Source organism: Heptranchias perlo, chromosome 18 (genome assembly GCF_035084215.1).
Source record: "Heptranchias perlo isolate sHepPer1 chromosome 18, sHepPer1.hap1, whole genome shotgun sequence".
NCBI classification, from domain to species: domain Eukaryota; kingdom Metazoa; phylum Chordata; class Chondrichthyes; order Hexanchiformes; family Hexanchidae; genus Heptranchias; species Heptranchias perlo.
In genome coordinates, this window is record NC_090342.1 from 47,837,973 (window position 1) to 47,854,112 (window position 16,140).

The 16,140-nt window shown below is 43.7% G+C and overlaps 1 protein-coding gene across 5 annotated transcripts in view; it reads left to right on the plus strand.

Moving 5' to 3' along the window:
* The window catches only part of yaf2 (YY1 associated factor 2), a 166,830-nt gene that overhangs the window by 26,919 nt on the left and 123,771 nt on the right, over positions 1-16,140 (plus strand). For 2 of the 5 annotated variants that reach the window (XM_067999875.1, XM_067999878.1), the window contains exon 3: positions 4,587-4,628. The exons of the other annotated variants lie outside the window; for them this stretch is intronic. In XM_067999875.1, coding sequence (XP_067855976.1) covers positions 4,587-4,628 — 42 coding nt within the window. The remainder of the gene's footprint in view (positions 1-4,586; positions 4,629-16,140) is intronic. 5 annotated transcript variants of the gene reach the window in all.

Consider the following 16,140-nt stretch of genomic DNA (forward strand, 5'->3'; position numbering starts at 1 on the left):
GGATACACATTTAACATGCTCATCCTTGTATTCAAATCCTCCATGGCTTCGCCCCTCCCTATCTCTGTAACTTCCTCCAGCCTACAATCCTCCGAGAACTATGCGTTCCTCCAATTCAGGACTGTTGTGCATCCTCAATTTCCTTCGCCCCACCGTTGGTGGCCGTGCTTCAGGTGTCTAGGCTCCAAGTTCTGGAATTCCCTCCCTAACCCTCTCCGCCTCTCTCTCCTTTAAGATGCTCCTTAAAACCTACCTCTTTGATCAAGCTTTTGGTCACCTCTCCCATAATCTCCTTATGTGGCTTGGTGTCATATGTTATCTGATAACGCTCCTGTGAAGTGCCTTGGGACATTTTACTACGTTAAAGGTGCTATATAAATGCAATTTTTTATTGATACCTGGGATTGCATGTTGTCGCAATAAGCGTGATGGGCAGAATTTTGTTCCGTGCTGCCATATGTTCTTGGCCTCAACCAATGCATGTTAACATCAAGTTCAGAAGACTCCCACTGCACTAATGCAACATTTTCCATTTCCTACACAATCTTTCGTGTCAGGCTTCTTTGAATGAAATTCGGTTCCAATTTTTGCATGTCACAAGTTTCTTTGTTCTGAGCAAGGCAAACATTGCTATAGATGGAAAAACTGTTAATGTAAAATAAACACCAAACACCACTTTTTTAAGTTGTGAAAAAGAGATTTATTCTTTCTGTTTCATAGTTCTTCAATTTAGAAACAAATGGTAGTGCAGCACTTGGATCCAGAATATGGGTTGGCGCTAGGGTTGCGAACCCTCCAGGATTGGCCTGGAGTCTCCAGGAATTAAAGATTAATCTCCAGGACCCTGCTGTGAGCAACCCAGGAGGAAAATCGTAGGGTCATTAAAAAAAATTGTATGTTTTCATTTTCTTTGAGCACTTTCATTTATTAGATTTAAAAATATTGGAAATGGGGAAATTGGCTGTTTTACTGACAGTCAAAAACATCCAATCGAGAAAGTGTCTGTTCACTTTATACTTAGTATGGGAAGGCGGAGCATTGCAAGGACGGACGTGTTGGGTGGCCAATAGTGGGAGTGTGTGGGCGAGGCGGTTGGAGGCGAGAGATCATGTGATGAAATCTCCAGGAATACATCCAACCAGAGTTGGAAACCCTAGTTGGTGCACATGAAATCCTACCCCCCACCCCATTTGTGATCTTTGGCTTTCCATTGGGGGAAGGTGCATGGTGCGTTGCCCCCTCGCCAATGTAGAAGAACCAAAGGCTGCTGCTGTCCATCTAGTAGATAGTGAACACTATTGACTGAGACATGTGAGAAGGTCACCTACTAGTCCTCTTACCTGGTTAGGGAGAAGGCAAGGGGGGGAAAGAAAATTTAAAATGATGCAAACAGATTGGAAATTGTTTCAATACTTGAAGTGTAACTCGATGGTCCCCCTTGTAATCCATACTGGTTTGTTAAGTATTTGTTTTCTTGCCAATTTGCTCTGCTCCCCCTCCTTTCCTAAGACATTTCAAAGAGAAGGGCCTAAACAGCTGAAGACTCTACTACCAGTAGTGGAGCAGAGGGTGTGGGGGATGCACAGAAGGACACTGGGGTATGGTTCCACAGCTGCCAGTTGCCTGTTGGTATCTCAACCAACTGACCATTATTCATGTGCGTGTCGTGACAGTGAGTGGTGACAGGCTATCTCATTGCGGGAGGGAGCGGCATTGCAGCCAAGCCTGATCCTCTTTTAATACAACAGTGAATTTTCTAGTAAGGGTCAGTGGATTACAATAAAGAGCAGGGCACCCTAGCTGACCTTTGTCCTTTCTAACCCTTGGCACTGAGGCTAATTGTAATACTCCTATTATCACTCCAATTGAGATCAGCTAACTCAGCATAGCCAGGGATTGAATCTGGGACTTTACTGGTATCTGGGATTCAGCTGCTCACTTGATAAAGTCACTGAGCAACCAAAAACTTTTTAATTGGTTCTTAATGCTGCATTCTTAGACATAGCTTTGTGCATCATTCCTCCAAATACTGTTATCTTTTAGTTCTTCATTTTGTTCTCTATTTGAAGACCAAGTACATCATTACTGCATGTTCTAATTTAGGCTGCTTTGTTTATAGACTTCTTCATCACCATTAATTTAATATCCCCAATGATAGAGAAAATTCTTACCAGAGTCTTGGTTTGGTTTCTCTTGGATTTTATTTCTTGCAAAATTATTCTGCCCATTTTTTGTCCTCCTTCTGAAGTGTTGATTTCTCCTGCTGAGGGGCGCAGTTCCATATGTTTCAGTTGCCCTCAGGTATGTCATTGAAAAGGCTATTATTCATTTGTGATCCTTGACTGTAAGTGTCAGCAAGCTATTTAACTATTGGAGGGTGGGCTAATAGCTGAGCATGATGTAATTCTGAACTGACATCCACACACACAACTTCACATCTGGCAGAGATTGCCTGAGATCATCTAACTCAGCACAGACTGCAGATAGAACAAGGGACCTTCCTGGTTAGCTTGCCTCAGCTACTCGTTGGATAAACTTGCTGAACCATCAACAACAACAATTCGCATTTATATAGTGCCTTTTAATATTGCACTTCGCAGGGAAAATGGAACAATACTGAGCCTTTTTTGGGACAATGAGAGATGACCTAAGACTTGATCAACAAGATGGGTTTTAAGAGAGATTTTAGAGAGAGGGAGAAAAGTAGAATGTTTCAGGATGGAATCTGAGTAGGACTGAGATGGTTGAAGCTCTGTGCTATCACTGGCAGAGCAGAGGGCACAGAAGGCCAGAGTCGGAGGATTGCAGGTCATGGGAAGGGGTGCAAGACTGGAGGGGATTACAGAGAGGTGGAATGGGGTGAGACTGTGGAGGGATTGGTAGACAAGTAAAAAGATTTTAAATTGGTCCATGGGGAGTCATAGAATAGAATCATAGAAGTTTACAACATGGAAACAGGCCCTTCGGCCCAACATGTCCATGGCTAGTTTAAGTCAGAGAGGACAAGCTTTGCTGGGTGAGCAAGACTTGGTGTGGGTCTGGATGGGCATGGCTGAGTTCCAGACAAGTTGGAATTTAATCTTCATCTGTCACTTTGGTTCTCTTTTGTATTACCCCAGCTATAGGGTACTACTTACTTTCCATTGGGATTGATGATAGCTGAGCAGCAAGAGTTTCCACAAACCATGGCATTATCGGTCCTCAAATTTTTGAAATCTAAACTTCATGCTTGGTAATTTCAGCTGTCTTGTCACATCAGTAGATTAAGGGGCAGAGCATAGCTTTACTGTAACACTCATATTATAATCCTTGATACTTAGTGTTTCCAGGTCCCTCATAATCTACATAAGGCATCAGTTGCTATAAAGTGTTAAAGATATGGTTGACAAAGCCATACAGGACTGAGCCTTTTTTGGACAATGAGAGATGATCTAAGACTTGATCAACAAGCCGTTACCAGCTTATGCTAAGTTAGCTGATCTCAGTGACGGTGACTATTCATTTAATGACTCTTGCTGTAAAGCGTGCACGTAGGTTGGTAACAATTGCAGCCTGGGCTCAAACCTAATAGATGGTCACTTGGCTGAGGTACTGGAGGGTGATTGGTGTCTATGGCACTCTGCCCAAGTACGAGCCAGTGTCTTCAGATGGGATGGGGAGAACGTTGGCGAATGGATGACTAATGTGGAACCTTATCCTGGAGGATTGAAAAAGTCCAAAATATAACTAAATCTTAATTACGGCACTGTTGCAGTCCCATTTCATACATTGTGCCACAGTTCTGTTACTTTGACTAAATATTACATCTACAATGACTCCTGTATGAGCAAGTTTAAGAAATGCTTTTATATGCCCATTATTTTGTGCTTTACCATTGAAAATAATAACACGTGGTTAGAAAGCCCACATCTGGTCAATGTTTTAATACTGCCAATCATTGTTGCCTAAATTTACAAGAGAAAGGGGCCATTTTTAAATACATTGCAAAATTGGATTGGAATTATCTTCATTTTGCCTGTAGTTTTGGGACTTTGGTATACTTGGTCCTGACTGTGAGTCTGCAGTCTGACTATAGTCCTGAATGGCTAAGAAGTATTTGCCTGCATCCTGGGTTCACAATTCGACCCTGTTGGTGGTGGATCTCATGTATGTTACAGAAGGTTGGATTGAAAAATTGTACAATATGCGCTCTCTTGCTTAGTGTTAAAATAGATGTACTCCCACCTTCTCCTCTCCTAACGGAGAGGGCAGATCTGTAACAGGGCAGTAGATACATTAAAGTTGTTTTATATAATTCCCATTCAACACTTTTTTAAAATTATCCCTGTTTGGCAAAATGCTTCACTTCTGCTTGGCACCTATGCTTGCCAGCTTGATAAAACAACTATGCTTCGTACAAATCTGTTGTGGTCCACACAACATTTGTTGAGCTATCAAGAAGTCCAATTCCCACTGCTCTTGTTGAAGAGAGATCCTTTCATATTTCTGTTTGTACTTTTCCTAGTGCATGCTTTTTCTCTCCTATCCTTTCTTTTTTATATACTGTATATATGTATTCTCTTTCTATTCTTATTTCTTTGCTGCAGACCGTGTTATGGCAGGACAGCAAAACAACCAGGATGTCCCAGGTACGTCATAGCAATGGTTCATTTTTTTTGGATCCAACTTGCCCTGCATAGCTTGGATCCTTTAATGCCATCAACTGGCTTTATTCACATTGATTGGTCAGTTGGACATATTTCAGTTTAACAGTGACATCTATTCTTTGCTTGTAAGCAACAAATTGAATCTGTCTCTTATTCAAACAACATAGATTGTGTCTCTTATTTAAAGCAACATAGCTTTCATTAATTCTACATAGAAGTCTACATATGGACCCGGCCATAGTTGCAGAAGTCCAGCTATTTTATAGAATGATCTTTAGTTGACCGGCTGGTGCAGTAATAAATGTCATTATTATACATACTGCTCTTTTGGTGCAAGACCTTCTTTAGAACATTTATATTGCAAATCCAGAAAATCAAGTTATCTTGTTAACTGATTAAACATTTTGACCTGACACAAATTCTGCGGGCTTAGCTGTATATACTTAATCACTAACGAACATTATAAGTAGTGCTTACTCAGTGCAGTTTGGTATAGCAACAGAGATAGTGTATGCCAAATACTTAAAGTCCCCACTATGAAGCTTTTAAATGTTTGGCATTTATACTTCAGTTTAAAATTTGAATGTGTGTTATATTGGAAATTTAACCACTTTCTGAACTATTGTTACTGACTTTGCAAAATTTAATTATACTTATACGTATAATTAACTGGACCATATGCGTTCTGTGATTTAGCCTAGGGAACTGTCAGGGCCCACTAACAGCTTTAAGTAGATGAAAAGCTTGACTAGCTACTTTCACTGGCTCTGGTCCTTTTTTATTTAAAAAATCTATTAATGCTTCTCTATTTAATTTTATTTTTCAATTCAGCTTCCACATCCCATCACAGCTAGTATTCTTGTTGAACTGTAAATGCTGGTGACCTCAGAGGGAGATGAATGTGAGAGAGCTGTGCTTACCTACAGAGTTAAATAAGAAGTTTGGATCACTGTCATCATTGGAGTCAGTCTCCTTATACTACTGGGCCCTGTAACATTTATTGGTGGTTCTGGTTTGCTGATATTTTTGCTTAAATATTAATAAAACATTAAAAATAGCTGACAGAAATGAGACAGTGGCTGTTGAAGCTAGTAGTGATTATTGGTAACTGTGTTCAGAAAAGGAGCTTTTAGCTTTCTAAATTAGCAAACAAGGTACACCTAGAAATTAGCCTTATGACAACTTAATACAAAAAAAGCTGACACTTTCATCACTGGTATGGTGGTGTAGTGGTTATGTTACTGGACTAATAATCCAGAGAATGAGAGTTCAAATCCCATCATGGCAGTTTGAGAATTTGAATTCAGTTTTTAAAATAATTGCAAACGAAAAGCTGGTGCAGTCCCCACCACGTAAACCATCCACACTTAGCAGCCGTCTATTGCGGGCAAATAGCGCTAACCATTTGCCATTACCATAGGTGTCAATTACGAAAATGCCGCTTATAACATGTTAAGTGCGCCGGTTATTTCGGGCAGTTCAATAAGTACTTACCCATTTAAAAGGCTCTGCTGATTTAAGCCAAAGTCGGGTCTTCAGGCAGTTTCAATCAGCTGTTCACACCTCGTTAAAGTGCAATTTACCTTAGTGATGAGATTCTGGATGCAACTGCGAACAATTAGGAGAGGCAGTTGCTAAATGGAGATTGCCTGTTTTTAAGAAATATGTTGGTTAATTACCTTTTTTAGTTTTACTGTCCACCATGTGTAGCGGGCAAATCGCATTAACATCAACGCGCCCGCTATAAACCATGGGGACTATATCAGTAAAAGTGACCATGAAGTAGTTGAATTGTTGTAAAATCCAACTGGTTCATTTGGAAAGGAAACCTGTCGTCCTTACCCGGTCTGGCCTATATGTGACTCCAATCCCGCATCAATGTGGTTATCTCTTAACTGCCCTCTAAAATGGCCTAGCAGATCATTCAGTTGCATCAGGGATGGGCAGTAAATGCTGTCCTTGCCAGTGATGCCCACATCCCAAGAATGAATTTTTTAAAAATACCCTGAGACTATCAGATAGTTAAATAGACAGTTTACATTTTTACCAAGTTCTGTATTGAAAAGAATAGAAACCGTAAATGGTAGGAACCTGAAATGAGTACCAGGAAAGCTGAAAATAACCAGCAGGCCTGTCGACATATGTAAAGAGAAAAAGCAGTTACGGCCTAGAGTTTCTGCTGGTTTGCGCAGGTTATATCAGCGCAATCCACCAAACCAGTGGAAAAGATCGCGGAATTTTAAGCATAAGTGAGTTAAGCCCAAAACACGCTCTCACTTGAGTTTCCGCAATCTTTTACACTGGTTTAAAAATTACAGTGCCCGAAGCCGGCCCCATCCACAAAACTGGCCACACCCCCAAATCGAAATAACGAGGATGGCGAGTTTTCACCAATTGTGGCCGTTTGAGGAGGGTCATCAAATTGAGCTCGTTTTCTTAGGCGCACAGGCACTAGTAGGCAAGTTTTAAAAGTTTTTACATCTTAATTACTTAATTTACTAAGAAACTGACTAGTGTATACCAATGAAAGTAGTAAATGGCTCAGTATAGTTTTATTAAGTCATTTTCAGTGATTTAATATCAGGTTACTCACAGGTGGAGGATTGGACAGTCTCATTAAAAATACTCATATTTTGTGTTAAACCTATTTTCAGCTGTATTATTAAAACTGCACCAGGTTATAACTCTTAAATACATCAATGAATTTTTTTAATGCAAAGAAAAAAAAGTAAACAGTTACTTTCTATTATGCTGACCGATTGCGCTGGTTCATAGAAGATTTTATGATTGTGATTATGCAAATGCATTTTAGCGGAAACTTGAGCTGTAACCTAATCAGTGCAATTTGCGCCTAATTTCCCAATTGTGCCCAAAGCGTAAATGTTTTGGGTGTAGCCTTACAATTTGGGTATAGATTGGCATTCTGGGTGGAGATCTTTGTAGGCCTACACCTGAAACATTAACCTGTCTTTTCTCTTTACAGATGGTGTTGGACCGGTTGTTTATTTCCAGCATTCATGTTTTTGTTTGAAGTTATATAATTAGATACCAAGTATTTTTTCACCAGCATCCAACTATTTACTAAAATGTTCCTTTTTTAAAAATTGATTGATCCCATTTTCATGTAACTTCAGCAGGAAAAATTCAGATTTTTTTGAGCACTTATCCATGCTAAGCTTTCACTAGCCAACATTTCATTAATCTATATTTAAGCACTGTAGTACTACAGTTTATTTTCCTATTTCTAGCGTAATGCTATTTGTAATTTTTTATAACTGTGGTTGAGACTTAAATGACTTCTGCTGAGGGGCGGGTGGACAGACAGTTGTACACTTCTGGCCCATGTAGAAGAGCAAGATATTTGTCAAACCCATTCAGGGTGTATTGCATCCATGCTCAATGAACCCTTACCAGGATAAGTTTTAAGAAGGAATATGAAGAAAAACTGGCAGGGCACATGAAGGGAAGTAGTAAAGGAATTTACAGACACTTAAATACATAAAAGGATTGTTAAAGAAAGGATAGGACTGAATAGAAACAAAACAATGAATCTTCTCAAGGAGGATGAAAGAAAAGCAGAGATACAAAATGAGCATTTTGCCTTGACTTTAACCTGAGTGTAATAGTGGGAACGTAAGAAATATGAGCAGGAGTAGGCCAAACGGCCCCTCGAGCCTGCTGCACCATTCAATAAGATCATGGCTGATCTTCTACCTCAACTTCACTTTCCTGCCCTATCCCCATATTCCTTTGATTCCCTTAGTGTCCAAAAATCTATCAGCCTCAGTCTTGAATATATTCAACGACTGTGCATCCACAGCCCTCCGGGGTAGAGAATTCCAAAGATTCACAAACCTCTGAGTGAAGAAATTCCTCCTCATCTCAGTCCTAAATGGCTGACTCTTTTTATCTTGAGACTATGATCTCTAATTCTAGACTCTCCAGCCAGGGGAAGCAGCCACTCAGCATTTACCCTGTCAAGCCCTCTCAGAATTTTATATGTTTCAGTGAGATCACCTCTTGTTCTTCTAAACTTCAGAGAATATAGGCCCTTTCTACTCAGTCTCTCCTCATAGGACAACCCTCTCATCCCAAGAATCAATCTAGGGAATCAAGGAAGAGTTGGAGCAATTAGATTTGGATAAGCTGGTCCCTGATGGTATGCGTCCTCGAATGCTGAGAGAATTCGGAGAAGAAATAGTAGAGGGTCTGGCAACGATCTTTCAGACAATGTTGGAGTTGGAAGTTGTACCAGAGGACTGGAGGGTTGCCAATGTAATACCTCTATTCAAAAAGGAAGAAAGGGATAAACTAGGTAAATGTAGACCAGTCAGCCTAACATTGGCAGTGGGTAAGCTTCGAAAGGTCATAATACTGGATAAAATGAACTCATTTAGAAAGACATGGGTTGATTGAGGACAGCCTGCACAGATTTGTGGAAGGCACGTCTTGTTTGATGGGTTTAATAGAGTTCTTTGAGGAAATTATAGAGTGCACTGATAAAGCAGTGAATGCTGAGTATATCGATCTTCAAAAAGGCATTTGATAAGGTGCCACATAGGAGGCTTGTTGACAAAGTTAAGGTACCTGGTATTAAAGGGAGTGTGGCAGCACAGAATGAAAGTTAGTTAAAGGACAAAAAAACAGAGCAGTGGTCAGATCCATTAACCAATACTCTAGGTTTTTTTTTGTCCTTCAGCTAAGTTCCTTTCATAAGTGACTACAAAATAGACAAGTTAGGGGGTTGGGCAGATAGATGTCCGATGAAATTTAATAGAGTGAGATGTGAGGATACATTTTGGGAGGAAGAAAAATACACTAACTGGCAAATCTTCAACAAGGAGTAGAAGAGCAGAGAGTGTTTGGGATTCAGATACACAAATCTTTGAACGTGGGAGGCTAAGTTGATAAAGCATTGAAAAAAAGAAGTTTGGGGGATTTTTATAAACCAGGGCATAGTTTTCAAAAATGAAGAGATAATGTGAAGCTTATATAAATCATCGGTTATGCCACTATTAGAATATTGTACACTGTTTTGGGCACGCTTATTAGGAAGGTTGTTCAGATCATGGAGGGGGTACAGCGAGATTGATTAAGATGCTATCACAGATGAAAGATAAATATTTGAAAAAGGAAAAAAAATAAAAGGTTGTGGGGAAAGGGCAGGGAATTCAGACTATGTGGATAGCTTTCAGATAACTGACACAGGCACCATGTGCTGTAAAATTTTATACTTCTAAATGGTTCTTTTGACATTTTTGTCAAACCTTTACACTGACTGTAATTACATTTGTTGTTGACTCACTCAGTAATTGTCAAACCTGAAGCATTATAGAATCATAGAATGTTAGAACATAGAACCAGACCACTTTGGCCCATTAAGTCTGCACTGGCGTGTTTTTTTCCCCCCATGTGAGTCACCTAGTCTAATCTCACCATCCTGAATGTTCCCTATATCCTTTTAATAGTCTCTTTTTTTTTAAAGAGTCTCTTTCTTTCCTTTTAAAAGCAATTATGAAGTCTGCTTCAACAGCACCTTGCGGCAGAAATTTCACATTCTAACCACCTTCTGTAAATTTTCTCTAACCTTTTTAATTTTTGTTGGAAATTTTGCCCCCTCATTACCATCTTGCCAATCAGTGGAAACAATCTTATTGCCAGTTACCCTATCATAATCGCAAAGATCCATGTCGGATCACCCTTGAGCCCTAACTTCTCTTCATAACAGGTAGTGTCATTTGGATTTTGTGAAAATCATTCTTACACAGTTGCTTCTGTTGCATTCCCAGAACAGACAACAAAACTAATCAAAATGAGAGATGTTAGCGCTGTTGAGTACAACCTGCCCTCCCCAAGCACCCCTAGGTCAGGTGCAGCATGGGTTATGATACAGGATAAAGCCTCCTCTACTGATTTAAGGTACTTATAAAGGAACACTCCTACAAACGCTTGCAAATTATGCTTGCAAGGCTTAGCTGGGTACTTGCCCAGTTCCTTACAGGAAAATAACAAAATAACGTGAAACTTGTCTGCTATTATAGAAAATTAAAGCTGCATGAGAAAGGTATCATAGATCAGCTGTATTACACAATTGAATTCAATACTGCCATCATTACTAAAGAGCCTTTTGAGTAAAACACTAGCAAGTTAATTTTTTTAATCCACAGTTTTAATTTACTGATATTTCACTTGCTTTGCTTGACCAAGTTTACATGAATATTCCTGCATCAGTAAAGCTAAAGGTGAGACAAGGGTGGCCAATTTTGTGTTGCACATTACCAAGAAATTACAGCACAAGATTTTTTTTTTTCTATTTTTAATTACAAAGGTATTTTGCTTTAAATAAACGTTTTATGATCACAATGTGGTTTGTGCCTCCGAGCTGTTATGTTTCCTTCAAGCCTTGACCACAATGTGACCATTTTCTATGATCTTGCCTCGTCCCGAGACCATGTTGTTGCATAACTATAATCAAGCCAGTATGTTATCTTAATGTACTGATGAAGGACAGTGTGGCAAAAATGTGTTTGTTGCAAAGTTAGCGGATAGGGCAATTGAAATGGGTGGTATCTACCGCACCGGTACTTTCTGCACATGTACCGTTGAAAAACTGTAATAATTGTGTTCTGTTGTTTCACTTGAAGCTTTAATCAACTCGTCCTCCAGTTAGTTTGATTTACTTTATCTTGTTTGCTTTGCTGAGTGTGAGACTGAGATATTGAATATTTGTTTGCCATTCGATAAAGTCAAACATGGATGTGCTGCCTCTGTTCATTTTAAATATGCAGTATAAGGAATGCTTCTGTTGTTACACCACCGCTGTCGTGTCGATGTGAAGCAGTTTTGGTTGCATCTTGATGAGAAAGTAGCAGCATAACTTGGATGTCAGGTTGACCAAGTCGTATCCAACCATATTAAAACCAGCAGGTAGGAGACCAGCTTCAGGAGCAAGTCTTGTACTGTTCGGGCTTCACACCCGGTGCTGTGAAACCTCAGTCCAGGTAGAGCGGAGTGTAAAAAAATTCCCAATCAGTGACCAGCCAAGGAATTTCTGAACTTCATTTCCTGTATGTTTAATGCTGGGGGGAGAGGTCATGCTTCCACTGTGTCTCTTTTGAAGATAAAAATTAATTAACCAGTGAGCAAAACCTGCTTGCGTGCACATGTACTTAATGTGCAGAGCTCCTATGTTGCCAGCAACATATACAAGGTCTGTGGGTGTGTAGCATGGTGCAGGTCTGAGACCAGTGCTTGTAATACAGCAATTTCTCAAAACAGGCTACCCAACCTTTTGGAGCAGCGGGCTGAATCAGTGTGCCACAACTAGTGAGTGAGCTACGTATGATGAAATCATTTCCGAGTTGGAAAGATCACGGTGGTTACCCGTTATGTCCAACTCCCTATCTGTTTTGCACTTCTTGGAATTGTTGGGTAAGCCATTTCCACCTTCGCTTCTTATATCTCGTTTGGTCTTTCCTGATTTTGTGTCTGTCTGTGTGTTTGTGTCTGTCTGTGTGTTTGTGTCTGTCTGTGTGTTTGTGTCTGTCTGTGTGTTTGTGTCTGTCTGTGTGTTTGTGTGTGTGTGTGTGTGTGTGTGTGTGTGTGTGTGTGTGTGTGTACACTTCTCTATCTCTTGTCTCCCCCCACACTTTCACCCCTCTATCTGTTGCCAACCTCTGCCTCCCATGGTTCCCCTCACTCCCCAGTGGTGCTCTTGCTCCTCCCCCCACCCCCCCCACTCGTGGTCCCCTCACGCTTCTCCCCTCCAACCCCCACCCCCGTGGTCCTCTCTCTCCTCCCCCTCCACCCCCGTGGTCCTCTCTCTCCTCCCCCCCCACCCCGTGGTCCCCTCCTGCCCCCCCCCCCACCCCGTGGTCCCCTCCTGCCCCCCCCCCCCACCCCGTGGTCCCCTCCTGCCCCCCCCCCCACCCCGTGGTCCCCTCCTGCCCCCCCCCCCCCACCCCGTGGTCCCCTCCTGCCCCCCCCCCCCTGTGGTCCCCTCCTGCCCCCCCCCCCCTGTGGTCCCCTCCTGCCCCCCCCCCCCTGTGGTCCCCTCCTGCCCCCCCCCCCCCCTGTGGTCCCCTCCTGCCCCCCCCCCCCCCCCCCCACCCTGTGGTCCCCTCCTGCCCCCCCCCCCCCCCCCCCCCCCCTGTGGTCCCCTCCTGCCCCCCCCCCCCTGTGGTCCCCTCCTCCCCCCCCCCCCCCCCCCCCCCGCACTCCCCTCCCGCGGTCCCCTCCTCCCCCCCCCCCCCCCCCCCCCGCACTCCCCTCCCGTGGCCCCCCCCCCCCGCACTCCCCTCCCGTGGCCCCCCCCCCCCGCACTCCCCTCCCGCGGTCCCCCCCCCCCCCGCACTCCCCTCCCGCGGTCCCCCCCCCCCCGCACTCCCCTCCCGCGGTCCCCCCCCCCGCACTCCCCTCCCGCGGTCCCCCCCCCCCCCCCCGCACTCCCCTCCCGCGGTCCCCCCCCCCCCCCCGCACTCCCCTCCCGCGGTCCCCCCCCCCGCACTCCCCTCCCGCGGTCCCCCCCCCCCCCCCGCACTCCCCTCCCGCGGTCCCCCCCCCCCCCCCGCACTCCCCTCCCGCCCCCACACACCCCCACCCCCGCGGTCCCCTCCCTTGGGTTGGGGGAGGGGAGAAGAGAAACACTGGGGAACAGAGGAATATTTGGAGCTGTTTTTCAAACTGCTGAAAGTCCTGCATATTGAGCACATCACACTTTGTTGTGCATTAGTCTGTCGCACTAATGTGATTGGCTAAAGTTTGCCAGGAAACAACTAATGTTTTACCACTAACTTCACTACTTGTCACCATAAGTCTAATAAGCAATCTCCAATTAACTGAGCAACACCACAGGTTATCACCCTATGCCTTTAAATACAGTACTAACAAGATATGCAAAAGACAAGGCTGAAGCGTTTGCAACTGTCTTCAGCCAGAAGTGCCGAGTGGATGATCCATCTCGGCCTCCTCCCGATATCCCCACCATCACAGAAGCCAGTCTTCAGCCAATTCGATTCACTCCACATGATGTCAAGAAACGGCTGAGTGCACTGGATACAGCAAAGGCTATGGGCTCCGACAACATCCCAGCTGTAGTGCTGAAGACTTGTGCTCCCGAACTAGCTGCGCCTCTAGCCAAGCTGTTCCAGTACAGCTACAACACTGGCATCTACCCGACAATGTGGAAAATTACCCAGGTATGTCCTGTCCAAAGAAAGCAGGACAAATTCAATCCGGCCAATTATCGCCCCATCAGTCTACTCTCAATCATCAGCAAAGTGATGGAAGGTGTCGTCGACAGTGCTACCAGGCGGCACTTACTCACCACTAACCTGCTCACTGATGCTTAGTTTAGGTTCCGCCAGGGCAACTCGGCTCCAGTCCTCATTACAGCCTTGGTCCAAACATGGACAAAAGAGCTGAATTCCAGAGGTGAGGTGAGAGTGACTGCCCTTGACATCAAGGCAGCATTTGACCAAGTGTGGCACCAAGGAGCCCTAGTAAAATTGAAGTCAATGGGAATCAGGGGGAAAACTCTCCAGTGGCTGGAGTCATACCTAGCACAAAGGAAGATGGTAGTGGTTGTTGGAGGCCAGTCATCTCAGCCCCAGGACATGTCTCACTAATTTGATTGAGTTTTTTGAAGGGGTAACCAAGAAGATAGATGAGGGCTGTGCAGTAGACATGGTCTACATGGACTTCAGCAAAGCCTTTGACAAGGTACCGCATGGTAGGTTGTTACATAAGGTTAAATCTCACTGGATCCATGGTGAGGTAGCCAATTGGATACAAAATTGGATTCACGACAGAAGACAGAGGGTGGTTGTAGAGGGTTGTTTTTCAAACTGGAGGCCCGTGACCAGCGGTGTGCCTCAGGGATCGGTGCTGGGTCCGCTGTTATTTGTTATTTATATTAATGATTTGGATGAGAATTTAGGAGGCATGGTTAGTAAGTTTGCAGATGACACCAAGATTGGTGGCATTGTGGACAGTGAACAGGTGTGGACAGGTTATCAAGGATTGAAACGGGATCTTGATAAATTGGGCCAGTGGGCCGATGAATGGCAGATGGAGTTTAATTTAGATAAATGTGAGGTGATGCATTTTGGTAGATCGAATCGGGCCAGGACCTACTCCGTTAATGGTAGGGCGTTGGGGAGAGTTATAGAACAAAGAGATCTAGGAGTACAGGTTCATAGCTCCTTGAAAGTGGAGTCACAGGTGGATAGGGTGGTGAAGAAGGCATTCGGCATGCTTGGTTTCATTGGTCAGAACATTGAATACAGGAGTTGGGATGTCTTGTTGAAGTTGTACAAGACATTAATAAGGCCACACTTGGAATACTGTGTACAGTTCTGGTCACCCTATTATAGAAAGGATATTATTAAACTAGAAAGAGTGCAGAAAAGATTTACTAGGATGCGACTGGGACTTGATGGTTTGACTTATAGGGAGAGGTTGGATAGACTGAGACTTTTTTCCCTGGAGAGTAGGAGGTTAAGGGGTGATCTTATAGAAGTCTATAAAATAATGAGGGGCATAGATAAGGTTGATAGTCAAAATCTTTTCCCAAAGGTAGGGGAGTCTATAACGAGGGGACATAGATTTAAGGTGAGAGGGGAGAGATACAAAAGGGTCCAGAGGGGCAATTTTTTCACTCAAAGGGTGGTATGTGTCTGGAACGAGCTGCCAGAGGCAGTAGTAGAGGCGGGTACAATTTTGTCTTTTAAAAATCATTTGGACAGTTACATGGGTAAGATGGGTATAGAGGGATATGGGCCAAGTGCAGGCAATTGGGACTAGCTTAGTGGTATAAACTGGGCGACATGGACATGTTGGGCCGAAGGGCCTGTTTCCATGTTGTAAACTTCTATGATTCTATGATTGCTGCAGGAGTTCCTCAGGGCGGTGTCCTAGGCCCAACCATGTACAGCTGCTTCATTAATGACCTTCCCTCCATCATAAGGTCAGAAATGGGGATGTTCGCTGATGACTGCACAGTGTTCAGTTCCATTCGCAACCCCTCAAATAATGAAGCAGTCCGAGCCCGCATGCAGCAAGACCTGGACAACATCCAGGCTTGGGCTCATAAGTGGCAAGTAACATTCGCGCCAGATAAGTGCCAGGCAATGACCATCTCCAACAAGAGAGAGTCTAACCACCTCCCCTTGACATTCAACGGCATTTCCATCGCCGAATCCCCCACCATCAACATCCTGGGGGTCACCATTGACCAGAAACTTAACTGGACCAGCCATATAAATACTATGGCTATGAGAGCAGGTCAGAGGCTGGGTATTCTGCGGCGAATGACTCATCTCCTGACTCCCCAAAGCCTTTCCACCATCTACAAGGCACAAGTCAGGAGTGTGATGGAATACTCTCCACTTGCTTGGATGAGTGCAGCTCCAACAACACTCAAGAAGCTCAACACCATCCAAGATAAAAGCAGCCCGCTTGATTGGCACCCCATCCACCACCCTAAACATTCACT